Source organism: Tribolium madens, unplaced genomic scaffold (genome assembly GCF_015345945.1).
Source record: "Tribolium madens isolate multiple individuals breed KSU strain unplaced genomic scaffold, Tmad_KSU_1.1 Scaffold_2;HRSCAF=44;Tcas5.2_LGX, whole genome shotgun sequence".
Taxonomy (NCBI): domain Eukaryota; kingdom Metazoa; phylum Arthropoda; class Insecta; order Coleoptera; family Tenebrionidae; genus Tribolium; species Tribolium madens.
This window is the reverse complement of record NW_025400995.1, coordinates 5,746,666-5,773,484: the sequence shown is the minus strand read 5'-3', so window position 1 is coordinate 5,773,484 and position 26,819 is coordinate 5,746,666. Positions and strand designations below refer to the sequence as shown.

The following is a 26,819-nucleotide window of genomic DNA, read 5'->3' as shown; positions in this document are numbered from 1 at the left end:
ATATTTTTTGTACAAACAATTTTACACTAAATTTTTGATTTTTCACACCAAAGCACTTATAATTAAAATTGATTGGGTATGTTATTAAAAAACATAATAATACGCTATCCGTTAAATGATTTTCTTTTTAATTGGCCTGAAATAAGTATTTAAAAAAAAACGTTTTTAAAGACATATTCACATGGTACCTTAAAGCTAAAAATTGTAATTATTCTTGACTTTTTATGGTGAAAACTAATTGAAATATTTTTCTGCAAACCAGCCGTAATTTAATAGAACTTTTCATTGAAACCAGTCTGAAAAATCTTTTAAAATTTGGTGGTCTACGAAAAAAACAGTAAATTACATTGCGTGGTAATAAGATATTTAGCTGAAGATTGAAATGTAAGAAAAAAGAAATGAACCACACTGAATATGTGCTACAAAGCTTGTAGCCGCACAGAATATAAAAGGGAATCTCATTTAGTCAAATTACTTTGACACGATTCAATTAATGAGAAATTTCTTCAAACAGGATACGACTGAATGTCAGTTAGGAAGAAAGAATGAAAGTATAGTAAGTAACAATAGAATATTTTGGAAGCGATAATATCACACGATAGGATTATTTGAAAATATCAAACATAATAGTTCAAGGGAAACAGGTCACCAAAAAAAAGTTAATAAGAAAATTAGCAAGGAACTGTCGTAGAAGGAAGTTCTACCAAATTTACTGGATATAATTTATTTCAGCTAAATAACCACATGATCAGGATTATTACATGGAATGGTTGGTTTTTGCAGTAAACGATGTATACCTACATATATTAATTAATCTCGTGACTACGCAACCGATAATACGTTATATGAGTGGTTCTCAGTCGTAAAATTCCGAAATTGTTAATCTTGTAATAACTCTCTTATAAGAATGCAAATAGAAGGATGCCTCTTTCACCATTGTATTCCGTATTTTTAACAGAGAATGCGTTGAACTGATGTTTGGATAAAAAATGTCAGAAAATATTAAATTTGAAAAAAGGAAACTTTTTTTTTTTAATTATGGAATTTAACATGTAAGTACCGAATTATTTATTAGCCACTATTATTCAGTTTGAGTTGTCATTTATTTGTCGGAAAACAAATTCAAGTTTTGACCATTTAAGTTATAGAAAAGCAAATGAGAAATATTTATATTTATTATGTATGTATGAATTCATACTAATGATGTGCCAATGACATTTAATGAAAAGATAATTATCTAAATGAGAGTTAATCGACTACTGGTTTTAAGTATTAACTACATTCTTTTCAAAATAATGTAATTTTTTTTTAATATTTTGTTATCTATTACTGCCATTTGAAAAATGTGAAGGGGAAAGTGACATTTTGAAGATTATTAAGCTATTATGGAAAGAGTAATAAATACACTTCGTTATTTTTGTCGAAATGAAGAATTGACTTCAAATTTTTCCATATACAATATACAAAAGTAATACCTGACGAGAGATTTAAAAAACGTATACAGGGTGCGCCAGAACTCGCGCCCCAGAGAAAAATGCCATATAAGGTAAGATATCAAGAATATGAAAAAATTGTTAAAAAAAATTATTTATAAAAAGCTATGAGAGTTTAAATTTTGCACTTTGACTCTATTTCTGTTGGAAAAATGATTTTCCAAGTTTTTTTGCTACAGGCTATTAGAAGAGGAAACAAGGAAACTGTATTCTAAATTGTAACTCTGTTCAATGTTATTTGTGGCTTTTATTGGCAAAAATTTTGTACCTTTACTAAATGATTGTAAAAAAACATATACAAGATCATCAGTATCATTAAATAGACACAAAAAAATGTCAAATGTCAAAAAATAGATGTCAAAATTTTTTGACAGATAGAATTTTTTAAACATTTTTTCCATGTTCGTGGTATCTTATCTTACTTGAAATTTTTCTTATATATATCTTTGATTTCATTTACACATAAGATGACCCTGAGCATAGTTAATTAGAAGAAACTAAGGCATATTCAGAAAAGTCATTACACAGGCTTTCTACTTTTAATGTTATCGATTTAGCGTTTTCTCAAAAAAAAGTAGAAATTAGTTTATTTGGGAAAATGTATTTGCTAGTAAACAAGTATAGTTACTTTGTTGAGCAAAATTGTTATGTTTATGTAATGTTAAATATTCAAGTGCTTTTAGAGCATTTAACAGGTAAGACATGAATTTTAAATTACTAATTTCTTAATACAATTATTATTTATAAATATTTATATTTCTACTTATTCGCGGTCTGCGACGTAAGTTTGCACTAATAAAACCTTTAAAGATATCTAGTTACCTATTAGGGGTATAATTTTGGAAATTAAGCAAAAGCAATTCATTATCTGATTGGTATTGTCGCTATTACATAACTCAAGATAATAAGAATCTCAGTAAAGAAACTAAAAGCGGATGCTTCCAACAGAGAGAAGGTGCGGGGGTTCTTCAATCTTGATTTTAAATAATTAGCTAAAGTCAGATAATGGTTATATTGTTATTGTCAATTAGTAGAGTACTTTGTTGATATTTATAGATTGTATAGATGTTTTAGTTTGATGTCTTTATGAAGATAGTTATGATATTTCGTAACAGTACATTGTAGCAATCACCTATGACCTCGTTGAGAACCCCAGCGGATTAATAGATACCTATATTCGCAGTACCTATAGAAAATAAAACAACACTGGATATTCAGATAAGAAAGAAATCGCAACGTCCGTTGAGAAGCCCGGGAAACGGATCTCCTCACGGTCAAGCAGCCTTGAAAATTAACAGTACAGAAAATAATGGCAGATTTAAAAATCCCTCGAAAAGAAAGTTGTTTGCAATGAAAACTATTTCCAAAAGTAGTTTAAGATAATCTAGAACCGCTGGAGTTTTAATTAAAGTAAGGCAAATTGACACCTTCATTCGCTTAGTTGTTTAATGCAATAGTTCATAGAGAAATTGCACAACATCAATCACTGTAAGTGAACGCGTTTCTAGCCAAAACTATAACTCCGATCGATTCCGGGATTTCACTATCAAATTTATAAGCAGATTTAAAAAATAATTAAGAAATCGACCAACGAATTTTTAGGGACTCGGAAAAATGCATAAAACTGTCAATCAATCGGTTAAAATGCTTTATGGGCAAGTGGTTTTCAAAGTAACACTTTAAAAAGTTTACAGGTAAGACTTAAAAATGGAAAAATAACACAGTAGAATTAACTTTATTCATTTTTCTCCATATTTACATCAATATAATTATATTTGTAATTCGGTGTGATAGAATGAATTCCACTAATATAATAAATAAAAACAATCTAGAAGTATGCTTGAAACCGATGCTGTTATACGTGTATGGTAAATTCTCTTCGTTCTTGTTCTTTTCTTTTTTGATATCTAATGACAAAATAAATAAATTTTCCAAAAATCACACATTTTTAAAACTAGTACCTAGCTAATAGAATCGTTAAATCATTGGAGAGTTTAGTTGTCATGTTGATGTCTCTGTCGCATTCAGCTTCGCTCATTTCTCTACTATCCGAAAATCCAGTTGGGGGTTGCAACCTCATATCTTCCGGCGATGCATCTTCGCAGTCTTCCACACTAAAATACCCTAATCAATGACAACCCTAAACCAAACATAAAAATTTTCCACATATGCACACATAAAGCGTTTTTTGGTTCAGCCACATACGCAGTGAAAGGTTAAGATACCTTGGCTACCTGCTGGAACTTGAAGGACGGTGTTGTCGCCGTTGAACCCCTACATGACGAGGAGTGTGTCGACGTTCGGCTAAGGGAGAAACGTCGTTAGATTCAGTACTAGAATCAGGGCGAAACAAATCTGCAACCACTAAAGTTTCAGAAGTGCTGTATCTTGTCGCTTGTCGCTCACCTCGTGAGGACTTGACCGGAACTCGATAATTTGGACCGCTAGGACAATCACCGCAAGGACTCCCACTGGTGTCGTCGGATTCTGAATCGCCACGGGCTGGAGCGCGGTTCGAACGAAAACGAGATTTCGGGACCTCACCTGCTAGACAAAAGAATTTCATTATTCCTCAAAAACTTGCAAAATTCTCCAAAACATTAATTCATTATTAATTTTATTTTTAATTAACTCGTCAAAACGGTTTTAATTTTACAACAGAAATTGAGTTATTGTGGGACGTTTTTATAGAAAAAAATAGCAGAATAACCACAAGGTGATATAAACAAAATTGTTAACCTTTGAAAGTATTTATTTCTGTTACAGGCTGTATTTGGTACAATGTGTAATTTGGAGCAAATTCTTGTATCGATATTATGCCTGAAAAATATTCTAATGACCATAAAAAATAACACACAATTCGCCTGTAACTTTTTGCTAGGACAAATTAACTTCAACTTTTTATTTCATTCTAGTATGTGTGCATGTTAACCTTGAATTTTGTGCTCTTATTTAGGCATGTAGTGGTATTTAAGCCTAGAATTAAATTTAATATACTTAATTTAATTATTCTAAAAAAATCAAAAGATATTAAATCGAAACCGGATTTTTGTATAAGTCCGATATCTTAAAAGTGAATTGATTTATTGTCTCAATATGCAAATTAGCTACTCAACAGGTAACAGACTATATGCACAAAAGAAAGTGCATTATACTCTTTTTGTAGCTTGTAATACCTATATACTAACCTTCATTACTATAAAAACGATGTTTATGCCAGCTGTGTTTCGTATTTGAATTTTTTGGATAAATGATAGCATTGTGATCTTCATCTTCAATATGTCCAAAAGTTTTGAACTGCATGGTATAATCTAACGTTGACGTTGTAACTGATCTACTGTTGTTCCCGGGTACACTAAAGGTAGCATAGGGGCTTATTTCATACATCCCTACAAATGATTAATTAACAATTAAACCAAATCCCAAATTGTGTCAACCTCCACCAGAAACATTGTCTTGAATTTTTTCAGCCGACTTAATTGGAGAAGATGTATAAACTTGTTGGCAGTTTCGTGTATTCTCTCGTTCAGCCGCTTTTTCATCAGTAATTTCTTCCTCTTGTTGAACATTTTCGTTTGTTTGTTTTTTCATTTTGGTCAGAACTAACCAGATTATACCCCCACAGATTAGTAAAATTACGACACAAATACACGGACCAATAATATAAGCTTCTTTGTAGTCGAATTCATTGGTCGATATTGTTCCTTCGGAAAAATTTGGCGGTAGCGGTATTTTACCTAGAGGCAATACAGAGTAGTTTTTAATTAGCCATTAGGATATGAAAAAATGTGGGTGGTTCCAAAGTTGTTTGCATTGGTCCAAGTCACTCCAAATAACGTCCTTGCCAAACGCTGCTTGGAAATGACCTTAACAGTAACTCTCATATATGTTAATAGACTAGGCGGTGCAGCGGCGCACTCAATAGCTTTCGCAAAAGGAACTATCAATACGTAATTGTTTACTACTAGTTTTCAGTTATTGGCCAACTTTTCTTTTTATTATCTCTAAGAGTAAAACTTTGCACGTATTTTATGTACGCCACTGCATCATGAATTGATATGTTGTTGGAAAGAGTGTTGCAGTTGCTATTGCTTTGGGTGTTATTTTACATAGAGATATTATAATTACAAAGTACTTTTTTCATATAATATCCTTTCGCCGTACCGAGTGTTATTGTTAATTGCGTCAATGGGTGCAATGGCTGTTTGTGTAACCAATCCATTTTATTTCCGATCAATTAAAATTATTTACCTCCGCCTAAGATAGTAGTTGCGCAATTGAAATGTCCGGTGATTTTTCCGGCATCATTTTTTGCAGTGATCTTCAGTTGATACCAAGTGGCAGGTGAGAGGTTTTGGATGAGAATTTTTTCATCCAGTATAGAATTTGAAATTAGATTCCATTTTTTTGTCCCATATATTCGATATTCTATGGAAAATTGCAAAATGGGACACCCACCATCAGGCCAATTATATAAATTCAACTGCAAAGTTGTTGTGTTCGTCGATATAAGTTCCTTCTCTTTTGGGAGAAGTGGAGGGCCTCCCTTAGTGTTGACTGTAAGAATTGGACTCGGACTTCCGTTTCCAACTCTATTGTGTGCTAGTAAATATATGTGGTAGATTGAACCGCATCGAAGGTTATCTAAGGTATATACACTGTGCTCCGGGGAAAGTTCCAACGAAGTCCAATCGTCCGTTTCATGTTTTGTATTCAGAGTATAACCTAGAATTGGTTCTAACAAACTTATTCAAACTATTTTACATCTAACAAACCTTGAATGATAGAACCACCATCTTCGGGCTGGGTCCAATGTAACCGAATACTTCGAGTAGTGCTAAATTGCACCTCTAAAGTCGGTGCGCTTGGAGGCATTAATACCATTAAAGTATAAGTAATGTTATCATCACCAAAAAGATTTTTCGCTGAGCAAGTATAGTTTCCTGACAGTGACTGATCTGCACCTTAGAGGAAAAGGAAAATATTGAATAATAAATTGAAAAACTTAAAGAAAAAATAATGCTATTTAAAAGTACTTTTTCTTCCTTGAATATCAAACTAGAAAATGGTTGTTTTTCTCTTTTAAACTGTTTGAATTGCACCGAGTGAGTAAAAAAAAAATTAGTGTTTATAATTTTACCTTTAATACGTTGCTAGAAGATGAATAACAAAAAAACAATATATTTTACATGTTATACTTGTAGTACAATGTTAAACCGTATCGATCCAACTTCGTGTTGTAAAGCGTGTCTATCGGTTTTTGGTTTTTACGACTTCAATTGGTATTTAACTTTGAATGCAAGGACACTTTTAATCTGCCACTATAAAAATCCTTTAAAGTCAAAAATGTGTAATTAAAGTATTTTTTCTATTTCGTTGTCACAATGAACATTGTGTGACACTGTTTTTTGGCGACATTTTATGCAATATTTTGGTCATCACTGGCCATAAACTGTCGTCTTTAAGTGAGAAATTGTTGCAGTTCAACATATTTCACCGAAACTAATGCAATTTAAGCTATTTTTGAGCAATTTGGGTACCGCATACGTCAGTGTCAAAACATTTAACTGTTAAATGTTAAATGTTAATAATCGGAGTTGGTCAATTCGACCACCAAATAAATTTAATCCTCTTACATACTCTTATAATAATAAATTCAATTCTATTTAAAAAGCGCTCACTAGAAAAAATATTATAAAAAACTCGTGTTACAACCTCTCATTGTGATAATCGTGCATTTGTAACACTCGCCACTGCGTGGCTCGTGTCACTACTCGTGTTACAATTAAAGTGTTTGTAACACACTTTTTTAATATACTATTTTCAACCTTCATGATGAGAAATGTGTTTAAATTAAGTAAATAAATTCAATATTATTACGACTGACTGTATTATACATAAAGTCGGATCTTTATTGTTTTTATTGACTAAACAAAATTTTATTTCAAATTATGACTACTGATTGTCGATTGGAAAATTTAATCTTAAAACCCAAAACCAAATAAAATCATACTTATATTTCTGCATCTTATTACCCACAGATAAGTATTATATTTTTTATAAACTCATCTAATAATCTTTGTAGGTTGACTTTTCGTTTCCATTAATTATTTTTGTTTTGTTTATGCCTACATGAAAGTCAATCAAATTACTATGTTTAATTGTTACCGTTTGACGGTTAGTGCTTGTCAAAAACCCGTCAATATATACACGTTTTCTTCATCATGTAATAAAAGCACTTTACTATTAAAAAGCATTTTTGAAATAAACGACTCTTTTAATGGAATATAAAATAACTCGTTATTGGTTGGGGAAGTTTTAATGAAATCAATACGCTAGATTGTGTTAACAACCATTAAAAAGTCAATCGAAACCGTTTAAAAAATCCATTTATGTACTTATTTAATTAATAATAATAATCCGTCGTAATTATCTAAATTGAGTTGTTAAATGTATAATTGTAAATGATCGTTCTTAGACTATAAGCGTAATCAAGTTAATTAACTGAATTTTTCTAAATGCTGAATGTTTTCCAGATGAGTTACCTATATTTTGCATGTCTTTCATCAAAATTAGTCATAGTAAACTTACTGTGAATATTCAGATGTCCCTCAGACGTGATTTCATAAAAAGAACTAAAAGTGATTGGTCTATCTCTGTGGATCCACCTAGTCCTAGGGGTGGGATTTCCGACAGCTAAACAGGGAAGCAAAATCTTGGATTTGATAGGTTTTCTGATTGTTTGACTAAAGGAAGCAATTCTAGAAGGAGCTCTTGAATTTGTAGCTTGAGCTACAATAGCAGTTGGTTCACCCTCCCCAATACTCGTGGTCGCCGACACCCAAAATTCGTAAAGTTGATGTTCGACCAAATTCCTTACTTCATACATTAATCCATTTATGTAAACCATGTTTTCCATTCGAACATTGTAACTTGTGTGTTTTCCTACGCGGCCAGCTTCACGCCCATAAACTGTGTAATGACTTATGCGACCGTTTGGTTTACTAGGTGGTAACCAAGAGACAAGAATTGATTCGCCTGTCAGTGCTGCAGCTTTTATATCTGCAGGAGGACCTGGAACTGCAACGGATTTTATTACAATAATATACCACTCTGGACAGTGGCGTACTAAAAACAGCAAAACACCAACAATAGAGACGCACGAGTTTTTGTATTAAATGAGTTAATGATGCATTGTTCTCGTATACAGTGCTTTCAATTCAAAACTGGACAGTCTCAATAACTTTGGATTTTGACCAAATAGGTATACCAATTTTCAAGTTTTGCTCGCGAAGGGGAAGTTAAAAACATTTTTGGTTCCATCCCCTTTCTAATTCTAATTTAAGGTTAATTAATTTAAATGGCCAAACAATGTCCACCGGTAAACAGCGACAAGAACACCTGTTTTGCGTAACGTAATTATGTTAATTTTACTAGGGATTATTTTATTGGTGGTTGTTTAACAGTATTTAATAAATATGGTTTTTATTGTTTAAATATTACGTTTGTTACGATTTCGCGGTGTACCTACTATTACCACACATGAAAATATTTTTTCTAAAAATATACTAGGTATTAGGAAAACATACCTAATTAATTTAATCATGTTGCGATAAGTACTTTTTAAATGATTGGGAAATACGAGTTTGCTGAAACTGAACAAGTTGTAGAATGTATGGTCGAGCACAGAATTTTTGACTTATTCAGGACCTGTATTAGGATTATTTTGGAGGTAGGTAAACATGCTAAAAGAGGTGACCGGGCCCAGAGGGGGCGTTAAAAAATTTCGTTTGATGCTTCTTCTCTAATACTCACAAAACGACGCCTGTAACGAAAAAATGGTTTTGTACCAACGAAAAGATTAAAAAAATCATACGGGATGGTCTTCTGGAGTTTTTTATATCTCAAATAGTCTTTGAGACATTCGCTAGCAAATACGCACTATCGGAATAAACTATGATATTAATGAATTAAGGCAAAGATTGTTGTAAAAGTTGTAAGTAAGCATTGTGATTGGATACTTTAAGGTCGGCCATTATAATAATGTAAAAAACCAATCACTTCAAATTTTTGGATTCATTCAAAAATTTAATGCAATGATGTGATTGGTCCGTTTGAGGTCGGCCATTTTTATAATGTGTGTAACCATGGAGAAACCAATCACTTTAAACTTTTAGTTTAATTCAAAAATTTTCTGAATTTAGTTAATTCGGATGTGCATTAATTCATAAGATGATTACAGTTTTTAATGAAAATGTTAGGTCTGTGCCTTTTATGTAGGTATATTGTGACGGAGAATTTGCAATTTGCGTTACGTTACGTTTAGTGATTAGTTATTTATAGGTACTCGTCTGGGAAATAAAATCTTAAAACTTAAAATAGGAAAATATTAGTGTTTTACCCATCCTGTGTGCTTATTATAAATAGATGCAAGATAAATAGGCGACGAGGATACGGAAGTGAAAATCTTCTTCAATTTTGAACATATTCGTACAAGAAGTGAAACGTAACCTCACTTTCTTCCTGTGTTGGCCCCAAAAACAGATAACGAAAAAACTCTTTTCTACGAGCTGCAGAGACCTAAATTATAATTTGAAGTTTACAACCAAAATTCTGTCACAAGCACTTTTTCTGTAAACTTTGGATTTATGGACTGTGCCGCAAATTGAAAAAAAAGGTCTGGGTTATTTGTTAGCGGATATCTCGAAAACTGTTAAGATACAAAAAAAACAAGATTGACTTGTAGGAAATGTTATAAGCGTTAATTTAGTACATAACCATTTTTTCTAGATATCAAGGTATCAAGAAACCAGAAAACGGCACCTTTTTAGTGCTCCCTTGCGTCCCGCTCACTTTTTATGTTTACCTCCTAACTAGTCCAAACACAGCCCTGAAGTCAAAAATTTTGTTCTACAACATTTTCTTGAACTTTCACTGACTGGAGGGCTATCAACTAGTGGTAATATTTCTATGAAAATAGTATTCATATTTGTAGTAGTATGTGAATGACTTAAATAATTGTTTATTAAAATACCCACAACATGTTTACTACTTAAAAGTAATAAATTTCTGTTCACAACAACAACTTTGTGTAACAAAAATATAAAAATGTTTTCATTTTGGATTTGCAAAAAACAAATACCAGAATGTTTATATAAAACATGTTGGTGCAAAAGTAAAGAAAACGCTGTTTTTAATCTATCAACTGTAGATTTGAGTGAAGGTAAAATAATCTAGGTAAATAAGTGTTTGTGCTGTTTGTTATTAATAATATTCTCATAGCAACTGAATATAATAATAATATTTAAGATATGTTAGGTGAAGTGGTCGGTTGAGAACAGAACCATAAAATGTGTTATCGATATTAATTACTAGCTCATTAAAAAAAAAAACAAAGTATTGTGCGGCTTTATATGTTTATTTCAAGGTGATTTCAACTACGAGTAAACTTAAAACGAATTCTGCATCAAAAAATTAATCAAATTTGCAAGATGGAATCGTTCCAATATTTATAATTAAAACACACCCTATATATTTTAATAAAGTATGCTAAACAATTTATTGGTGATTAAGTGTATGTTTAGTTACTCAATGATGTAAACAGACTAATTACTTAATTAGGCAATAATTGATTTAACTCGAAGTTTTGGAGTGAGATTCCTACGCCAGTCTTGTAATAATAATTAGGTGTAACAAAACAAAATAATATTCTTTGTATAGGGTCATGAACCAACCAACCAAATCAATTTTTCCAACATTACAACACTTAAATGTGTTGAAACAGTGAAAAAATTTCAGATGAGCATAGTGAGAATGTGGCATTGAGACTATTCTCATTACAACCAACATCCATACTGTGAACTAGGTATATTATACTATACTAAAACATTTCGACGAAGGTCTTATTTGGATGCATCTCCTTCAAAACTTTCCAAATATACTTTTTATAACTTTCATTTTTCCTTTGCTTCTTTTTGAAGTTTTGCTAATTCATATCAAGTTCACATAATGTTGAAAACTAGAACACGCTTACTTTCGTTTACTTGTGTTCGTTATTTAACTGAAACCAGTAATAAAAAGTGTCAGCAGGTTTTGTTCTGATAATTGTTGCATTACCTGAAATCGTGCAATACCAGTGTATATAGGGCGACCAAATATGCAAAATAATAACAATCTAAGTTTGTACTGCTTCGATCTGTTATTCATTTTCGTTGAAAACTTATACATAATGTATAAAACAGTTGCAAAGTAACTCAGTTACTATCTCTCTCCAATCACTTGAAAGGGTACACTGGTACACATTGTCAGTCCATTTCTGTTATTGTCTGCAAACGCAAATTGGCCATTGCGTAAATAAAGGGGGTCGAGACGGCCGGAGAGGTAAATCTCAATCGCATGACAGGTAGAGATTTATTAATGGAAAATAGGGGAGGAGTAAAATGTGCACAGAAAAACAACCTTTTCTCCATTTACTAATTTATGTAACATCAATCAACCCCGAAGTGATGATTAAATTTTCACACCACCAATAGCAACATGATTATTCAAATTTTGACTAATATATATATATATATATATATATATATATATATATGTATGTATCTATTATTGAAATTGATTTTTACAATATTTTCAGGCTTTGCAATTAATATCTGCATGTCGTACCTATTATTTATTCTTTAGATTCATCTAATCAAAGAAGGATTCCTTTATGGCCATTTTCAATGAACAATAAATCAAAAATTTATCTTGATTGAATACCAGAGGCTGCTCGTGTGTACGGACCATAAAGCGGAGCGATTTTCATATGTAGGCGCAGTGTTTAGCATATTGTTCAGGAGAATGTAATCGTTATCATTATCAAACGCGTGATGGTCGAAAAACAAGTGTCAATGACATATATTTTTCTCTTCTCCATTTTGAATTGGCATAGATTTGTAAATTTCATTTTTTACCTAGTTATTGATTAAAGTAAAAGTAACAAGTAACATACACCTTTTTGTAAAAAAATGTACAAAACCTATTTTGTGCAATTTATTTTTTGTTAATAGTAAAATAGAATGTAGACAGTATAGACTGGATTGACTCACCACACAACACATAATTAATGGTTTTATATAATAGGCCTCCACCTGAGGTTATCAAATCACATGGTCGATTAATAAAATAGTATTAGTAGTGTATTAGAACGCATATTTTTTATAAATCTAAATTTAATGTCACTTCCGTTAAAACCAGAAAAGTTGTTTAAGAAATTTTTTCTTGTAAAAGTTACATGTAATCAATATTAAATCACCAATTAAGCATTGTATTTTAGGTACTTCTTTATTTTATAGTAAAGCTAACGTAAACTGTGACTTGAGCGTTTTAACTCAGATGTTTCATACAATATTTTTGGTATGTTATAGTATGTCTTTCTTCTTTCCTTGTTTTTATTGTTTTCCTGCTCTTCAATTTAACATTTTTCTATGTTATTTTTTGTATTTGTTATGAATTTGACCGTGCAAATGAAACTAGAAGATAATTTCTTTTTAGGCCACAGTGTTATAAATATATCAGATGTTTTTTAAGTTTTTATGTATTTTTCATTCGGCACCTGAAATTGTTTGCGATTAAAAATTAAAATGGCCTGTCGTTAATGAATCCTAAATGAATCTGCATACGAACTTTTTAAATTTACATTTATTACATGAAAATGCATTCATATGGCTAAATATATAACAAGCAAATCCACTATATGTCACCCGTTGATACGACGCTAATGAAAGCTTTATTAATTATTAAATTTCATTTCACGAAAAGACCACCTCAAATAGAGGATCTAAAATAATATTGCCACTACACTGCTGTGGACTTTTTGTACTACTTGTATTTTATTTCGAATTGGTTTTTGTTTAACAATTGAAAACGTATAATAAACAGGCACTTAAAACTGCAGCTTTGGTTTATTTGTAAAGTAATGGACAACAGATCATATTTTATGTAATTAATCTAGGTTTGTTGTGTCCCCACAAATCGAATTTACGAGTACATCTATAACGAGCATCATGTGCATAATTTGTGAATTATTGAGAGAACCATCAATTTGAGTTATTTTAGGAGCGATAAAAAAATCTAAAATGATCTCAAAGCAATAATTCACTTATTGACTTAGTCACAAAGGACACGAAATTTGCATCAGCAGGGAGTGGGCAGATTAAGATGAAATCTCTTGTATGTAATTTGTTATCTCACTATTATATTGTTATTAGAAATTGCATCTTGAAAGAAAAAAACGCTAATATTCATAATCATCTTTATTATCTATTACTTGATAGTTAATAAATAAATGGTTTAAATATGGAAGCATTACCCCTCTACATCAAAATGTTTAAATCTTTTTAAAGCAGTAAATTGTCATAATGTTGATCTCTGTAATACATGAAAAAACTTGGCCGAGTTGTACTACTTTCCACTAGATGCCGACATAGGTTTTAAAGATAATCAATTTTGTGAATTAGCATAACGTAAAACTATTAAAACTATTTGCATGATGATGTAAAGTTTTTTTTTGTATAAAAGCGCATAATATTACGTTACTAAATAGGATTACTGAGATAAATGGGTACTTACGATCCTCCTCTGTGACGCAGTATAGAGGAGCGCTCATCATACCATCTCCAGCGCCGGTATAAGCTAGTACCTTAATGGAATAATTAGTATATTTAAAGAGAGTATGTAAATATGTTTCTGTACTGGAAGTCCTTTTAACTTCTCCAGTGGTGGGAATGTCGACTGCAATAGATGTAAAAACCAATAATATTTTTTATTGACTAACAATAAACGATCTTACCATTTTCGTTCGGAAGCGGCCTGTAATAAACTTTATATCCTTGGATGAGCCCCCCGTGTAGGGTTTGTGGAGGTGGTGCCCAGGATATTTTCATACTTTGCGAAGATATTTGTGAGCAAGCGATGTTTTGCGGTGATGCTTCCGGGACACCTTCTTTGGTGGTCCCAATGACTGTTGGGGAGGCGGGTCCTGTTGAAATACTGTTAAAGGCGCGGACGTTAATGTCGTAACGAGTAAACTTTCTCAATCCTGTTAATTGCAACTTTGTGGTAGCCCAGCCTTTAACCGTCAAGCTTTTAGTTTGGTTTGGGAGACCTCCGTGCTCATTCCAAGATACAATGTATCCTAATAGTTCTCCATTCCAACTCTCCCTAGGCGGAACGGCCCAAGTTAAAAACAGTTCGCCAGGTCCGACTGAATCAACGCGAACGTCTTTCGGTGCTTCAGACGGTTCCTCTTCTTGCGTTTTCACAATGACGGCTTCGGTGAATGCGCTTTGATCTATGCTGTTTACTGCAAGCAAGCGCATTGTATATACTCGAGCAGGAAGGAGGCCACCTATCACAGCAGTTTCTTGGGGATTAACATCCGAACTAAAACTAATAAATTAAACCTACGACTGAGAGGACAGATTTTTTTATCGTATTACTCTGGAAGTGTATTTGCTGGCAGTGTTAGATTTAAAGCAGTTGGCTGTTCCCAGTCTTGGTTAGGTCCTAGGATTTGGTATTGAACCAAGTAACCGATAACAGGACTATTGCCATCGAATGGACGTCTCCACGATAAGCGTACAGAACGGCTAGCTACTTCTATTACTTCTAACATACTGGGTGGATCTGGTCTTTCTTGAACGGCAAGATTAATGATGTGCTCGCTGCGGCCGAAGGTGTTTTCAGCCAAGCATTTATAAACTCCTGAATCTTCTCGATCCGTGCGTCCTATAGTGACTTGCGATTTTACCCCATTTTCCGTATTTGTACTGCTTGCTGTATATCTATTAACCCAGGGATATTCAAACATTGATAGTATCTACTTTTCAAACGAATACATACGACAAACGACAGGGACAGGACCGTAATCAACAGCGTTTGTCTTTGTGGATATAGAGAAATCCCAAATCGAACAGGTGAAAGCTCACCGATCATTTATAAAGGATTATATTTTCCTACCCCAATTACAGCTAAAGGAATATAAGTTACCTGAGAATCGTGAATTGACACAAAGATCCCTTCTACACTTTATGATCGTTAAAGTGGTAAAAACGTCGAATAACACAATGTAATCAAGATGTATTTTGTTTACACAATGTTTGTTTTTAATTTTTGATAAAAAATACTTTGGTTTGTCTGTGATTAATTCTGAAAATAGTTGCTTGGTTCCAAATCTTAAGAATAATGATATGACAAGTGCTTTAAAAAATTAAGTGTACTCGTGTACTCGATTCTGTCAACTTGAGTGCAATGTCAGCAAGGAATTTTGATATAGACAATATTACCTGTAATTGTTCGTGTCTAAACGATTTCCGTTAAAGGTCCAGAGAACTTCAATCGGAATGTCGCCATAAACATGACATAGCAGATTCGCCGCGTTGCCTCTCTTCACCGACACATTTTTAGCTGGCAGATCGAATCTTGCTGGTTCTGCAAATTGTCAATAAAACAGTAAACAGAAAGTCGGTAAGCAGAAATTACACACTATTTGTCGACGACTTAACACCTATAGAAAACGAATTAATCAAGGTGAATATTTTACCATTAACTCCGATGTAAATGACTTTCGTAAGCCCTGATCCTATGCCGTTAGTGGCTCTACATAAATAATATCCTTCGTCCTGGGGGCTTACAGATTCGATCCACATCGAACCATTTGCTAGCAATGTTGCACGACTGTGTATATTGAGCAGGGGTTGATAATCCGTTGATGTCTTTCCTGTACAACATTAAAACGTTGTTGTTAAATCTAGTAATACAGAGGTTTCATTTCATCGATTATTTGTCTTTGTGTTTTTTAATAAAAAGTTTAGTGTTTGTATAGTTACCTTGACCTTTAAGCCATGTTATTTGGGGTTCAGGAAACCCTTTTGCTGAACAACCTACTAGGACTGGATTTACGAGAAGGACTGATACGTCTTGTGGTTCAGTGACCCACTGGGGAGTAACTATTGGAATAAAAATAAAACGTTCAATGGTTAAAAAATGAATTTAAAGAGTATTGTTATATGGGTGAGAATATAGTAAATTGTACCTTTAACCATCAGCTGGGCAGTATAGTTGGCTCTCGCAGCTGAATTACTTGCGACGCAAGTGTAAGATCCACTATGCTTCGAGGACACTTCTTTAAATATTAGTATGCTGTAGAATTCGGCTGCACGTTCCTCCACCTGTAGGTACACAGCTGTGCTCATCGATCTTGATTTAGTGTAAGTTGGTAAGTTACCTGAAGAGCGGCTGATATATGTTCCCCGTCTTTATACCAGGCAAAGTGTATTGGCATGTCTCCGGAAGTCACAGAGCAAGTGACCTGTGCACGACCGCCTTCTTGAAGACTAGTAGGGAACCGAAACGGTTCTAAGATCGGTGGACTATTTACAATAAGTTGAATCTCTCTTCGAGCAACCTCCCCATCTCTACTGGTGACAAAACAGGCATAAAATCCCGAATCGGCGGTTGGATCCAGTCGCGATATCGTTAAAGATCCCTCTTCTCCTAAACGATGCCTCAAATCAAGAGGCAATTCTTGGCCGTGACGTTCCCAACGGACAGATCCAATTGGATAGCCCGAATATGGACAGTGTAAAGTTATATCCGCTCCAGCCACTGCTTTTACAGGACCAATAGATCGTATGAATGGAGGACCTGCACTAAATGTATTAAATGCTAGTCTTCTACAACGATGAATAAAACATACCGTATATATTGAGCCGAGCTGAGTGCTCTGTTGATCCTAGCGAATTTAAAGCTCGGCAGCTGTAAAGACCGCCATCTTCCACTCGTACATTTGAGATGTTTAGATGGCTAATCACATCCCCGTTTTGATCAACATACTGACTGATCGCGTACCTAACATAAAAAACTATTTTTAAAGCAATTAATGATCGTATTATTGCACAAAAATATTTAACTTTAGCACCAAAATAATACTTCTTTAAAATCTTTTATGAATTTATAAAAATTCAAGGCTCCCTGCTAGTTAGGTTTTGAAGTAGAAATGAAAAATGTCTTAAAGAATTTTATTTTTGTTTGTGATTGGCTCATAAAAGAAGGTAGATACGTACGAAAAATGACCTTACATGTGTTAACTTTGCTTAAGAGTTTATAATGTAAAAATCTAACAGTCATAAACTAATAATATACAGGAGCTGATTTCAAGAGTCAATGTTGTGTGCACTTCTTGATTTACAAATCAACTTAACTTGATTTACAATCAATAAACTTCTAAAACAGTTTCTATACATATAAACTGTTTTAGAAGTTTATAAACACGCTGTTTTAGTATTTTCTGATAAAAATGATTTTAATACTTACCGATGCCCTGAGGTTATATCAGAAAGTGGTTCGCCATCGAGAAACCACCGGAATTGGGGAGGTGGAGATCCAGTAGCGGAGCATCGAAGTGATACTTGTGGCCCGGGTCTCATCGCTTGCTCAATGAATGTATATTGTAATTCGGGTATGGTGTCTACGAAAATTGTAAGACCCAATTAATCCTCGATTTTGATGTTTTTTTCTTTATAAGTAAGTGAGATTTGTGGCAGTTTTTTTAGGTTTCCTATAACTTTTTTGAACACATATTTGTAAATTTGATAATAGTGATTGTTGTTTGAACTAAGGTTTTCACACGATTTTATTGTGTAGCTACACATACTTATCAAATTTACCATGGGTTTAACCAATTACAATAGTAAGTGATAAAAAACATACAAGAAAATTAAATTGTCAAAGTCAAAGCTCCACTAATGGCTCCGTCGCTATATTACAAAATCAATTATTAAATGCACTATATCCTATATGTTAATATCAGAAATTGCAGCTTTTGATAAAAATGGCAAGGGGTCAAATGAGAGGAGCATTAGTTTGTTTCATTGGTATTTTGTGTTGTGGCGATAATTGTTATTAATATAGCGCAACCGTTTGAGAAACTTCCGCTGCCTCAGCGATTTCAGCCGCCAGCTGCGCTTTCAGTTCATGAAAAACCGACCGGAAATGAGTTTTAACTTCCGTCAACAATATATCATTTAAAAACATACTTCCCCTTCTTACTCGTAAAATAATTTCATACTTGACTAAGAGCAGTTCACAAGCCACTGGAATTAAACTTTTTTGTCATTATATACAAAATTAAAGAAAATATCATTAAAAGTTAGCGGAAGATGATAAATCACTTCATTAAGCTAACTTTACCTAACTTCCGTAATGTTGTATTTCTTATTATGAGACGGCTCAGTGTATATTTTTAGAATCGGATTTATTGATGTTTGGTTTATGAAAACTGCTTCAATATCATTCGAAAAATTATCATTTGTTAAATAAAGCATACACTTCAAATTAAATCGCTCAAAGGATTGTGGTATCGGTTATACAACCAAGTGGGCTGGGAAATCGCTCAATGGACCGAATTAATGACTATAGGTATACAATAGCTAACAGTTCTATACAAACATTGTTGAGTTATCTATTTATTTTTAAATTCTGCCCAAGCTGCATTATATTAAACAATATAGAGTACAAATAACGAATACAATTAATTAGTAAATAACACGAAAAATTATGCATTTTGTTCTATGTATATATGCGTATAACCACAGGTTGCACCAGGTGACAAACTATTTGGTTATTAAGGGTTTTAAACCAAACCATAAAATATGTGAAAATAATCGCATCATGAATTCAATTTCTAATGTTTTCAGTTATCACCTCTGTAGTAGATACGATAAACTTTACATACTACTATACAGGTGCGCCAGAACTCGCGCCCCAGAGGAAAATGCCATATAAGGTAAGAACCAGGAACATGGAAAAAATGTTTTATTTTTCGAAGTAAACTTGACATTTTAATGAGAATTTTGTTTCTTGGCAATTTAACGAAAAAAACTGCTTCTGAAACATTTTTTCTGGTAGTTTTTTGATTTAAATTGCCTAAAGGAAACAAAACTCGAATTAAAAATGTCAAGTTTTCTTCGTAAAAAAAAAGCTTGAGTGTAATTCGGTACGACAATTTAATGAATACGTAAATCACTAAATTAACAAATAAGGTGTAAATTAGTTTATTTATTTAATGGAAAGTACAATTATTAAAAACACAATTCTCATAATCAATTTGATTTTCAGAACTTTCTTGTTTTTTGTTAATAGTTTGCTGCATGCTTGGATTTTGAGCGGTGGTAGTAACTGTTTTCTGGATGGTAGTACGAATGAACCCAATAATGTCTCTATGACGTTCTTGATCTAACTGAAGGTACGGTTTTAATGACGATGGATTGTTATGTCCCGTAATTTTTACAAGTTTTTGTTCACCTATACCACTCCTGGACAATTCAGTTACGGCGGCAGCTCGATTAGAAGGTTCCTAATTTTCACCCGCTTGACATCAAGTCCAATACTTTACTTACTTTTTTACTTTTCTGAAGATTTGGTCCATTTAGAGATTTCAGTTGTCAAATTGACGTACCTACTTGAATTCACAGTATTGCGAGGCACATTATTGTTGATGGCTTTTTCAATTTCTCCACTCGAAGATTCTCCAAAGCGCGACATTTTCACAGATTAGATACTGAAAACGCAAGTTTGAGAAAAATTTGTTTGCAATTTTTTTTTGGTTGTCTAGGGACCGATGATGCAGACCTACTAAATTCAGACGCTTTCAAAAGCTAGGTTCCGTTTTGTCGCTGTAATAGTTAGGGCAAACTTTTGTCGCTGGCATAGTGACAAAAACACCGCGGCTTATGGGATTTTTAGAGTATGAAAAAAATTGTCTATAAAAAAATCGAAGTTATGAGGGTTTAAATTTTGCACTTTGACTCTATTTATTTCTATTGGAAAAATAATTTTATAAGTTTTTTTGCAACAGGCTATTAGAAGAGCAAACAAGGAAGCTGTATCCTAAATTGTAACTCTGTTTGATGTTATTTGTGGCTTTTATTGGCACCTTTACTAAACAATCAAAAAAAAACATATACAAGATCATCAGTAATATTAAATAGACATAAATGTCATAAAAAAAATGTCAAAACTTTTTGACAGATAGAATTTTTTCCATGTTCCTGGTATCTTACCTTACTTCTCTGGGGCGCGAGTTCTGGCGCACCCTGTATCACAATGTGATGAGAGCTTTTAGGATCAAAGTGTAAAAAACAATTAACACTTGTTCCTTTTTAACAGTATGCTATGTTTTATTTTAATTTTCGATAATGGCTTTTTCTTAATGTTTTGTTCTCTTTTATGCCATTTAACGTCGTTTTAACACCAAAACTACTCCTCGTCTTTGTTGTGACACTGACAAATGTACTTTACGCTTGTTGAATGTGGGAAAGGAAACTGGAAGCAGTTGGATTGTTATCAGTAGTTTCTTTACGGCTGCTTTTCATCGGCCTTAAGAGAAATATTGTTATGTATGGTAGGACATTCCGAAATTTAACAAAACGTATATTTTAAACATGATAAATTTGAAAAGAAACAGATATGTTGACAATTTTTTAGTGCAGTTTTTAGTTTCTAATTATTCTTGCAAAATATTTTCCTTCAAAAGGAAATAATCTGTCTGTAGTGTATACCGATATACTTCGGAAGTAGGCTACGTAAAATCATAACAACCGACAAAAAGGTGCTTTTAAAAAGGTGCTTTTTAAAGCTTCAAAAATATTATAACATCTAAGATCTCTATTTAAAATCATCTTCTTTACAAAAAAATTAAAATTACAAAAATGGTTTACAATACACAGTACTATATTATTAAATTAATAAAATACCTTCTTTGAAGAGTTCCATTTAAAAATATCAAGTTTTTAGATTATTGACACCGAAAAATCTATCAAACTATTGGTATGAATATTAAGTGCATTTTGTAGTGTTTCTGAAAAAAAACTGCAATGTTACTTCGTCTGGCTGAACTAATAAATATCGAAAGATAAAAGTATTGTCACAGATTAAAATTTATGATGCATGTAAGAGTAATTTGTTAGCTGTTAAATAAAGTGCGATAAACGTTTTAAATCTAATGTACATTATTTAATGTCTACCTCCTAGCCGAAGTTCGGCGCTGCCTTGAGCACTCTCTCGATCATTCCTGACAACACATTGATACATTCCCCTGTCATGTCGTGTTACCCCGTACACAGCTAAAACCAGTGGACTTAATAGCTTAACTTTTCTATTTCCATCGGTTAGTAGCGGTTCTCCGTTTCTAAACCACAGAATGCGTCCCACGGGTGATCCGGAAACAGTGCAATTGAATATAGCACTCTCTCCGGAGTTTATCACCTAAGAATTTCGTTATGCTTATATCGCACATCAATGAAATTCCATAAAATAAAAATACCTGTAGCTGTGGAAGGACATGAACGCTTAAATGAGCAGTGACGGTAAGATGAATATCTAATCTTTGTTCTCCAAAGTTATTAGATACTTTACACGTCCATCTGCCAGCATCTTCGGATTTTAGACGTCTAATGTGAAGGATGTCTTGTGAGGGTTCGAAACGGGCTGACGAATGTACGGGTTGTAGGTGGCTTTCTATTTCCCGAAACCAGCTAAAGGGATGGGATTTATGACATATTTTTGACACGTTATTGACATTAATGCGAGACTCACACCATTAATACGGTTCGCACACTCAGTAAACCTCTAGTAATTGAATACCTACGAGATGAATCCTATACGTGTTTACTTAACAACACATCCATAATGAAATTGATTTAGGAGCTTAATAGAATGTTTACACGGGAATCTTACTTGAATGTTGGCGGTGGATTTCCCTGCGCTGAACATGTTAAATGAATATCAGTCTCACGATCCGCTGAAACTACTGTTTGAACGGTAGGGGCCAGTCGAGGTGACATACTTCGAGTGGGTTCTGGAAACATTTTTCACAATTTTATTTAAACTATTTCAACATTGTACTAACACTTAAAAACATTTAAATATTTTAATATATTTAAGTTTAGCCCGGACATCAATACACTAATTCTAATAAACTAGTTAAACGTAATTGTCAAGAACTGAATACTGGAAAAAAGAAGAAAAATACTATCACTTTTAATAAAAAACACAATTGCACACAGTACGAAATACAGAACTAAATGTAAAAAATAATGTTTAGTCACACATACCTTCTACATGTATTGATTACGAGACATATTTTCAATTTTAGTTCAATTTAATCAATTTTAGTTTAGTCATAAGACTTTACGTTCAACATATTTTCAGACTTGTTCATAAGTGAAGACAAAACTCTCAATAAGTATTTGCTTGTTATACTGAGGTATTTTTGAAGTCAACACTGTTTGTGATACTATTAGTTCCGATATAATTTTCATAAACAAACCACTATCGATACTAAATAAAGTTCTAACTAAATTAAACAAGTACACAAGATGAGAAACAGCGTCTTTAAAAAGTAAAAAAATGTATTACAAAGATCAGCAATTACATTTTTACATTTGACAGAAAAAGTTACATGAGAATTGACTGCATTAATGATGTAATCTAATCCCATAATCTCCAGCTTCAAGTGAAAAATATTTATAATTTGACAGATGATATGTATTGGATGTCATTGATTTCTACCAAAAAAATCGTATGCAGAGTTTGCGTTATTTAATTAATTACGCGGATTCAATTTAATCCACAAATCCTTCACAAAAGGATATTTTTAATTAAAAAAAGGAATAGCAAACAATGAAATATCGATTCCAAGTATAAGTCACTTTCAATGTTTGCGTTTCCAATTATACTGGAATTCTAGTCTTTTAAAGGGTATTTAATACATATATTTTCTTAATGATTCTTGTAACACGTTTGTAATAATTCTTTAAATTTGCATTTTTTTTTTCTTAAGATTCATAAAGGAAGTGTACGAATGAAACAACTTAGTTACTAAATCACCAGTATAATTTATTTTATTTAAACTATGTACAATTATAATTTCAGTTTTAAGCTAGAATTTGAGTTAGTTGCATGTATTTTATTTAGACATTTGATTTTTTAAATAAATACAGCCAAGAAAAGTAAAATAATTATGTACTTATACCTTATTACTTATAGCCTGACGCCAAATAATAAATAAACATTTTTCTATTATCATTATATGTTACAGCATTACATACCAAACGAATATAGTTTTACGCATCGTTAAAATATCTTTTTCAAAAGGTAGTATTTTGGTTAGTCTGTAGATGAAAAATTTATATTCATTCCATGGGTGAACTAAAATGTTTTCGTTTCAATTTATATAGGTATACACATAGGCATATCGGTTACAGTAGACTGTTAGGACATTATGATGATATGTGAAAATAGCAAAGTACCAGTAAAAAACATCGTTCAGAAAAAGAAACGTATAAATGGAATTTGACGTTCAAGCACAAATTTATATAAAAGTATAACCTGTAACAGTTAAAATGGCAGGGGCACTTCTTTTTCGTTCTTGTGTCAATATGTGAAGTGTTAGGCACGAATATCTTGCAAGGCCATCTTCGGCCCTTGCGGAACGTATGTGAAGTTCACCTGTTCCATAGGTGACGACGATTCGTCCACCTGAAACAAAAAAAATGCTAAAAAAAAACGAAAAAATTACATTTAAAAAATTAGTAGCAGACAAATTGTGATTTAATGTTTATTAACATTTGGTATTATAAAATATCATTTATTATCAGACTAGGTTCAAACGTAACAACATATATGTTGTCAAGACGTGGTTGTCGAGCAAATATTTTTTTAATTTTTAATTTTTTATTGTTTTGCGGTTTATTACCTTTTCAGAAAAACTGTTTTAGCTGGTGTGATTTTGAAATAATAGGTAACTTGCTAGGAGTTTATTCGCAATGACTCAGAGATGCTTACGTTCAGTACAGTAATAAGTTGTATTTCTTTCTGATTCATGAGTTATGTTATGAAAAAGTTTATAGAAGATTTTTTAGTTCTATATGTCATGATAAAACACCCTGTAATACTTTGCCTATTATTTCAAAACCAGCCTGTACATATTAAGAGGATTTAATATACCTACTTGTATGCTTTTTGGTTATTTCATTTTTTCCTTTGCTACTTACACTAAAGACGATGCTGATGAATCTTGCTGTTGTTATTGCATGATTCTAATCGAAAACTAGAAGGAACGTCTGATAAGCATCTCCAGTCTATCGTAGGACAGACATATACACGCATCCACAAACAAAAATTGTGTGCGTTTTATTCTCGCTTTAACGTCTCAAAGAGAGTAAGTAAAGTATTAGGTTTTAAGGTAGAAAGGAGCTTTCTTCTCTACGTACTTATAGTATAAATGCAATTTTAACAGTTTTGAAATATGAATGTGAAATTCTGAATGTTGATTGATAATGTTAATATCATAATATCAAAAGATCAATCATTATAAGAGCAACCTAATAAACTACAAAAAATAATTATTATGCTACATTTTATATTAGTGTTATTACTCATTAGTTTATGATAATTAGCAATAACGTGAAAATTGTTAGCTGTTGTAAGTTCGAAGAATAATGATTTTTTAATAATGAATATATCAGCGTTATGTGAATTCGTCCGGTTGAGTAATCGTCTTGTAAATGGTGTGTGTTGGCGTAAATATCAACAGAAAGAAACGGAGTTGTATATGGGGAGAACTTCATTATTGAACAAAAATGTAAGTTACAGTATCCCGCTGAGAAATTTAAGTCATTTTAGCACATCCCATCCGATCCTTTTTGTTTTATTGCATAACGCCGAGACCGCCACGACTTCGTATTCAATTTAAGTTTCTTTCTCGAAAGTCGAATCCAAGGCTTTCTTCAGAGTGGCAACACAATATAACTAAGTTTTCCTGAGGATATCGTGAAAAGAGAAAGTGAGAATAGTGTCAAAGATGAAGTCCTAAACATTGTCATAATTTGATAAACTATCCGTTATTTATGCTCATTACACTGTAAAATCGCTGACATAGATGAAATTTGGTGGTAAAAGCGTGAACTTTCCTCCGGAATAAAAATGATAGTAGGAACTATTGTGTGAAGGAAATAATCAATTTACAGATCGTGGCTCCCAAGTCAAATCTAGCGAGCATTGTGCCGGGATACGCTTGCTTTATCCGAGCCTCAGCACGAACATTTATCAATTGTGTCTTAATTCTATTCTTTTCTATTGACCACATACACCGAACCAAAACCGCTCACCAAAATTACAACAGTTCTTTTAAAGCTAAGTATTTCCACGCTCATTAACAACAGCGCGAACACCAGGTTTAGAAAACATTTTAGGAAGGAGAGGTTGCAGAAGCAATTGACGGTTAATCTCTTTAGGATAAGCCACTTTACTGATCTGAAGCAGATCTATTTACCGTTGCGTTAAACGTCCCGCATCAATAAATTCACGGGGCGAACCCGGAAATCTAATCTACGCGAAACTCTATCGAGAATCATTAATTAGTTAATTACATACTCACCCATGTTTGACCCAGGCAGAAGGATTGATTCGTCTCTTGACCACGATGTTACACTCACGTGTTCTTTAACGAATGCGGGAATTACACAGCCTAATACAGCAGTATTGCCAGCTGATACATGAGTGTGGTACACCTGCACCTCGTAATGCTGATTCACCACTGGAAAAAAAAACAAATTTTTGCTATTTTGCCATTTTATCAATACAAATAATCAAAAAAAAAAAACAAAATGTAAAATTCTGAAAGCTTTTTTAATTTTATTTACAAATACTGTTATAATAGCACTAATTAATTGTTTAAAATTTTAATATTAACCTAGTAATATTTTTTTTCGTTGAATCAACTTATTTTTGTAAAAATTTTACTTTGTATATACACCATATATTGAACTAAAAAAATGCTTAAAACATTTAAAATAAACATAGTCATATTAATTAATCTAATAAACACCGTTCTTGTACACATTTTATTAATAAAAACTCTCATATTAGCAGTGAGATATTAAATTAAACACCATAAAATAATTTTGCGTTTTATAAACATAATTAAAGAGCATATTTGGAACAAAAAAAAATACAAGGATGTATGTAATTTTATGGAAAAAAAGCGGTTCTGTAAAATTAAGCCATTTTAATTTTTGGGACATAGATAGTTTTAATTAAGTTAAAACACATAAACTCGTCTATTTAGGTTATCAGTAGAGGATTTACTTATAATATCGTGAACGTGTATATGTTTTCCAATATTTATTTACAATTTTCGGTGCTACACAAAGTCGTTACAAGAAGATTGGTTTAGTTAGAAAATGTGCTGATGAACTGATACAAAAAATTGTTTTGCATTTA

At 32.5% G+C, this 26,819-nt stretch overlaps 1 protein-coding gene across 3 annotated transcripts in view; it reads right to left on the bottom strand.

The window, feature by feature from the left end:
- Nucleotides 1-3,224: 3,224 nt before the first annotated feature.
- The window catches only part of LOC123006837 (Down syndrome cell adhesion molecule-like protein Dscam2), a 73,615-nt gene continuing 50,020 nt past the window's right edge, over nt 3,225-26,819 (bottom strand). The window contains exons 5-28 of one of the 3 annotated variants that reach the window (XM_044401669.1): nt 25,975-26,133; nt 23,925-24,074; nt 22,272-22,392; nt 21,859-22,069; nt 21,560-21,800; nt 17,850-18,003; nt 17,233-17,384; nt 16,762-17,180; nt 16,570-16,705; nt 16,364-16,483; nt 16,078-16,254; nt 15,821-15,965; nt 14,975-15,319; nt 14,326-14,918; nt 14,106-14,267; nt 8,085-8,573; nt 6,269-6,457; nt 5,745-6,218; nt 4,931-5,230; nt 4,682-4,882; nt 3,900-4,040; nt 3,728-3,848; nt 3,455-3,607; nt 3,225-3,400 (exon numbers count right to left, since the gene is read on the bottom strand). In XM_044401669.1, the coding sequence (XP_044257604.1) occupies nt 3,349-3,400; nt 3,455-3,607; nt 3,728-3,848; nt 3,900-4,040; nt 4,682-4,882; nt 4,931-5,230; nt 5,745-6,218; nt 6,269-6,457; nt 8,085-8,573; nt 14,106-14,267; nt 14,326-14,918; nt 14,975-15,319; nt 15,821-15,965; nt 16,078-16,254; nt 16,364-16,483; nt 16,570-16,705; nt 16,762-17,180; nt 17,233-17,384; nt 17,850-18,003; nt 21,560-21,800; nt 21,859-22,069; nt 22,272-22,392; nt 23,925-24,074; nt 25,975-26,133 (5,405 nt within the window). In that variant the 3' untranslated portion in view covers nt 3,225-3,348. Of the gene's footprint in view, nt 3,401-3,454; nt 3,608-3,718; nt 3,849-3,899; nt 4,041-4,681; nt 4,883-4,930; nt 5,231-5,744; nt 6,219-6,268; nt 6,458-8,084; nt 8,574-14,105; nt 14,268-14,325; nt 14,925-14,974; nt 15,320-15,820; nt 15,966-16,077; nt 16,255-16,363; nt 16,484-16,569; nt 16,706-16,761; nt 17,181-17,232; nt 17,385-17,849; nt 18,004-21,559; nt 21,801-21,858; nt 22,070-22,271; nt 22,393-23,924; nt 24,075-25,974; nt 26,134-26,819 lie in introns of those variants that run through there. The other 2 variants (XM_044401670.1, XM_044401672.1) reach the window with 2 other exon arrangements.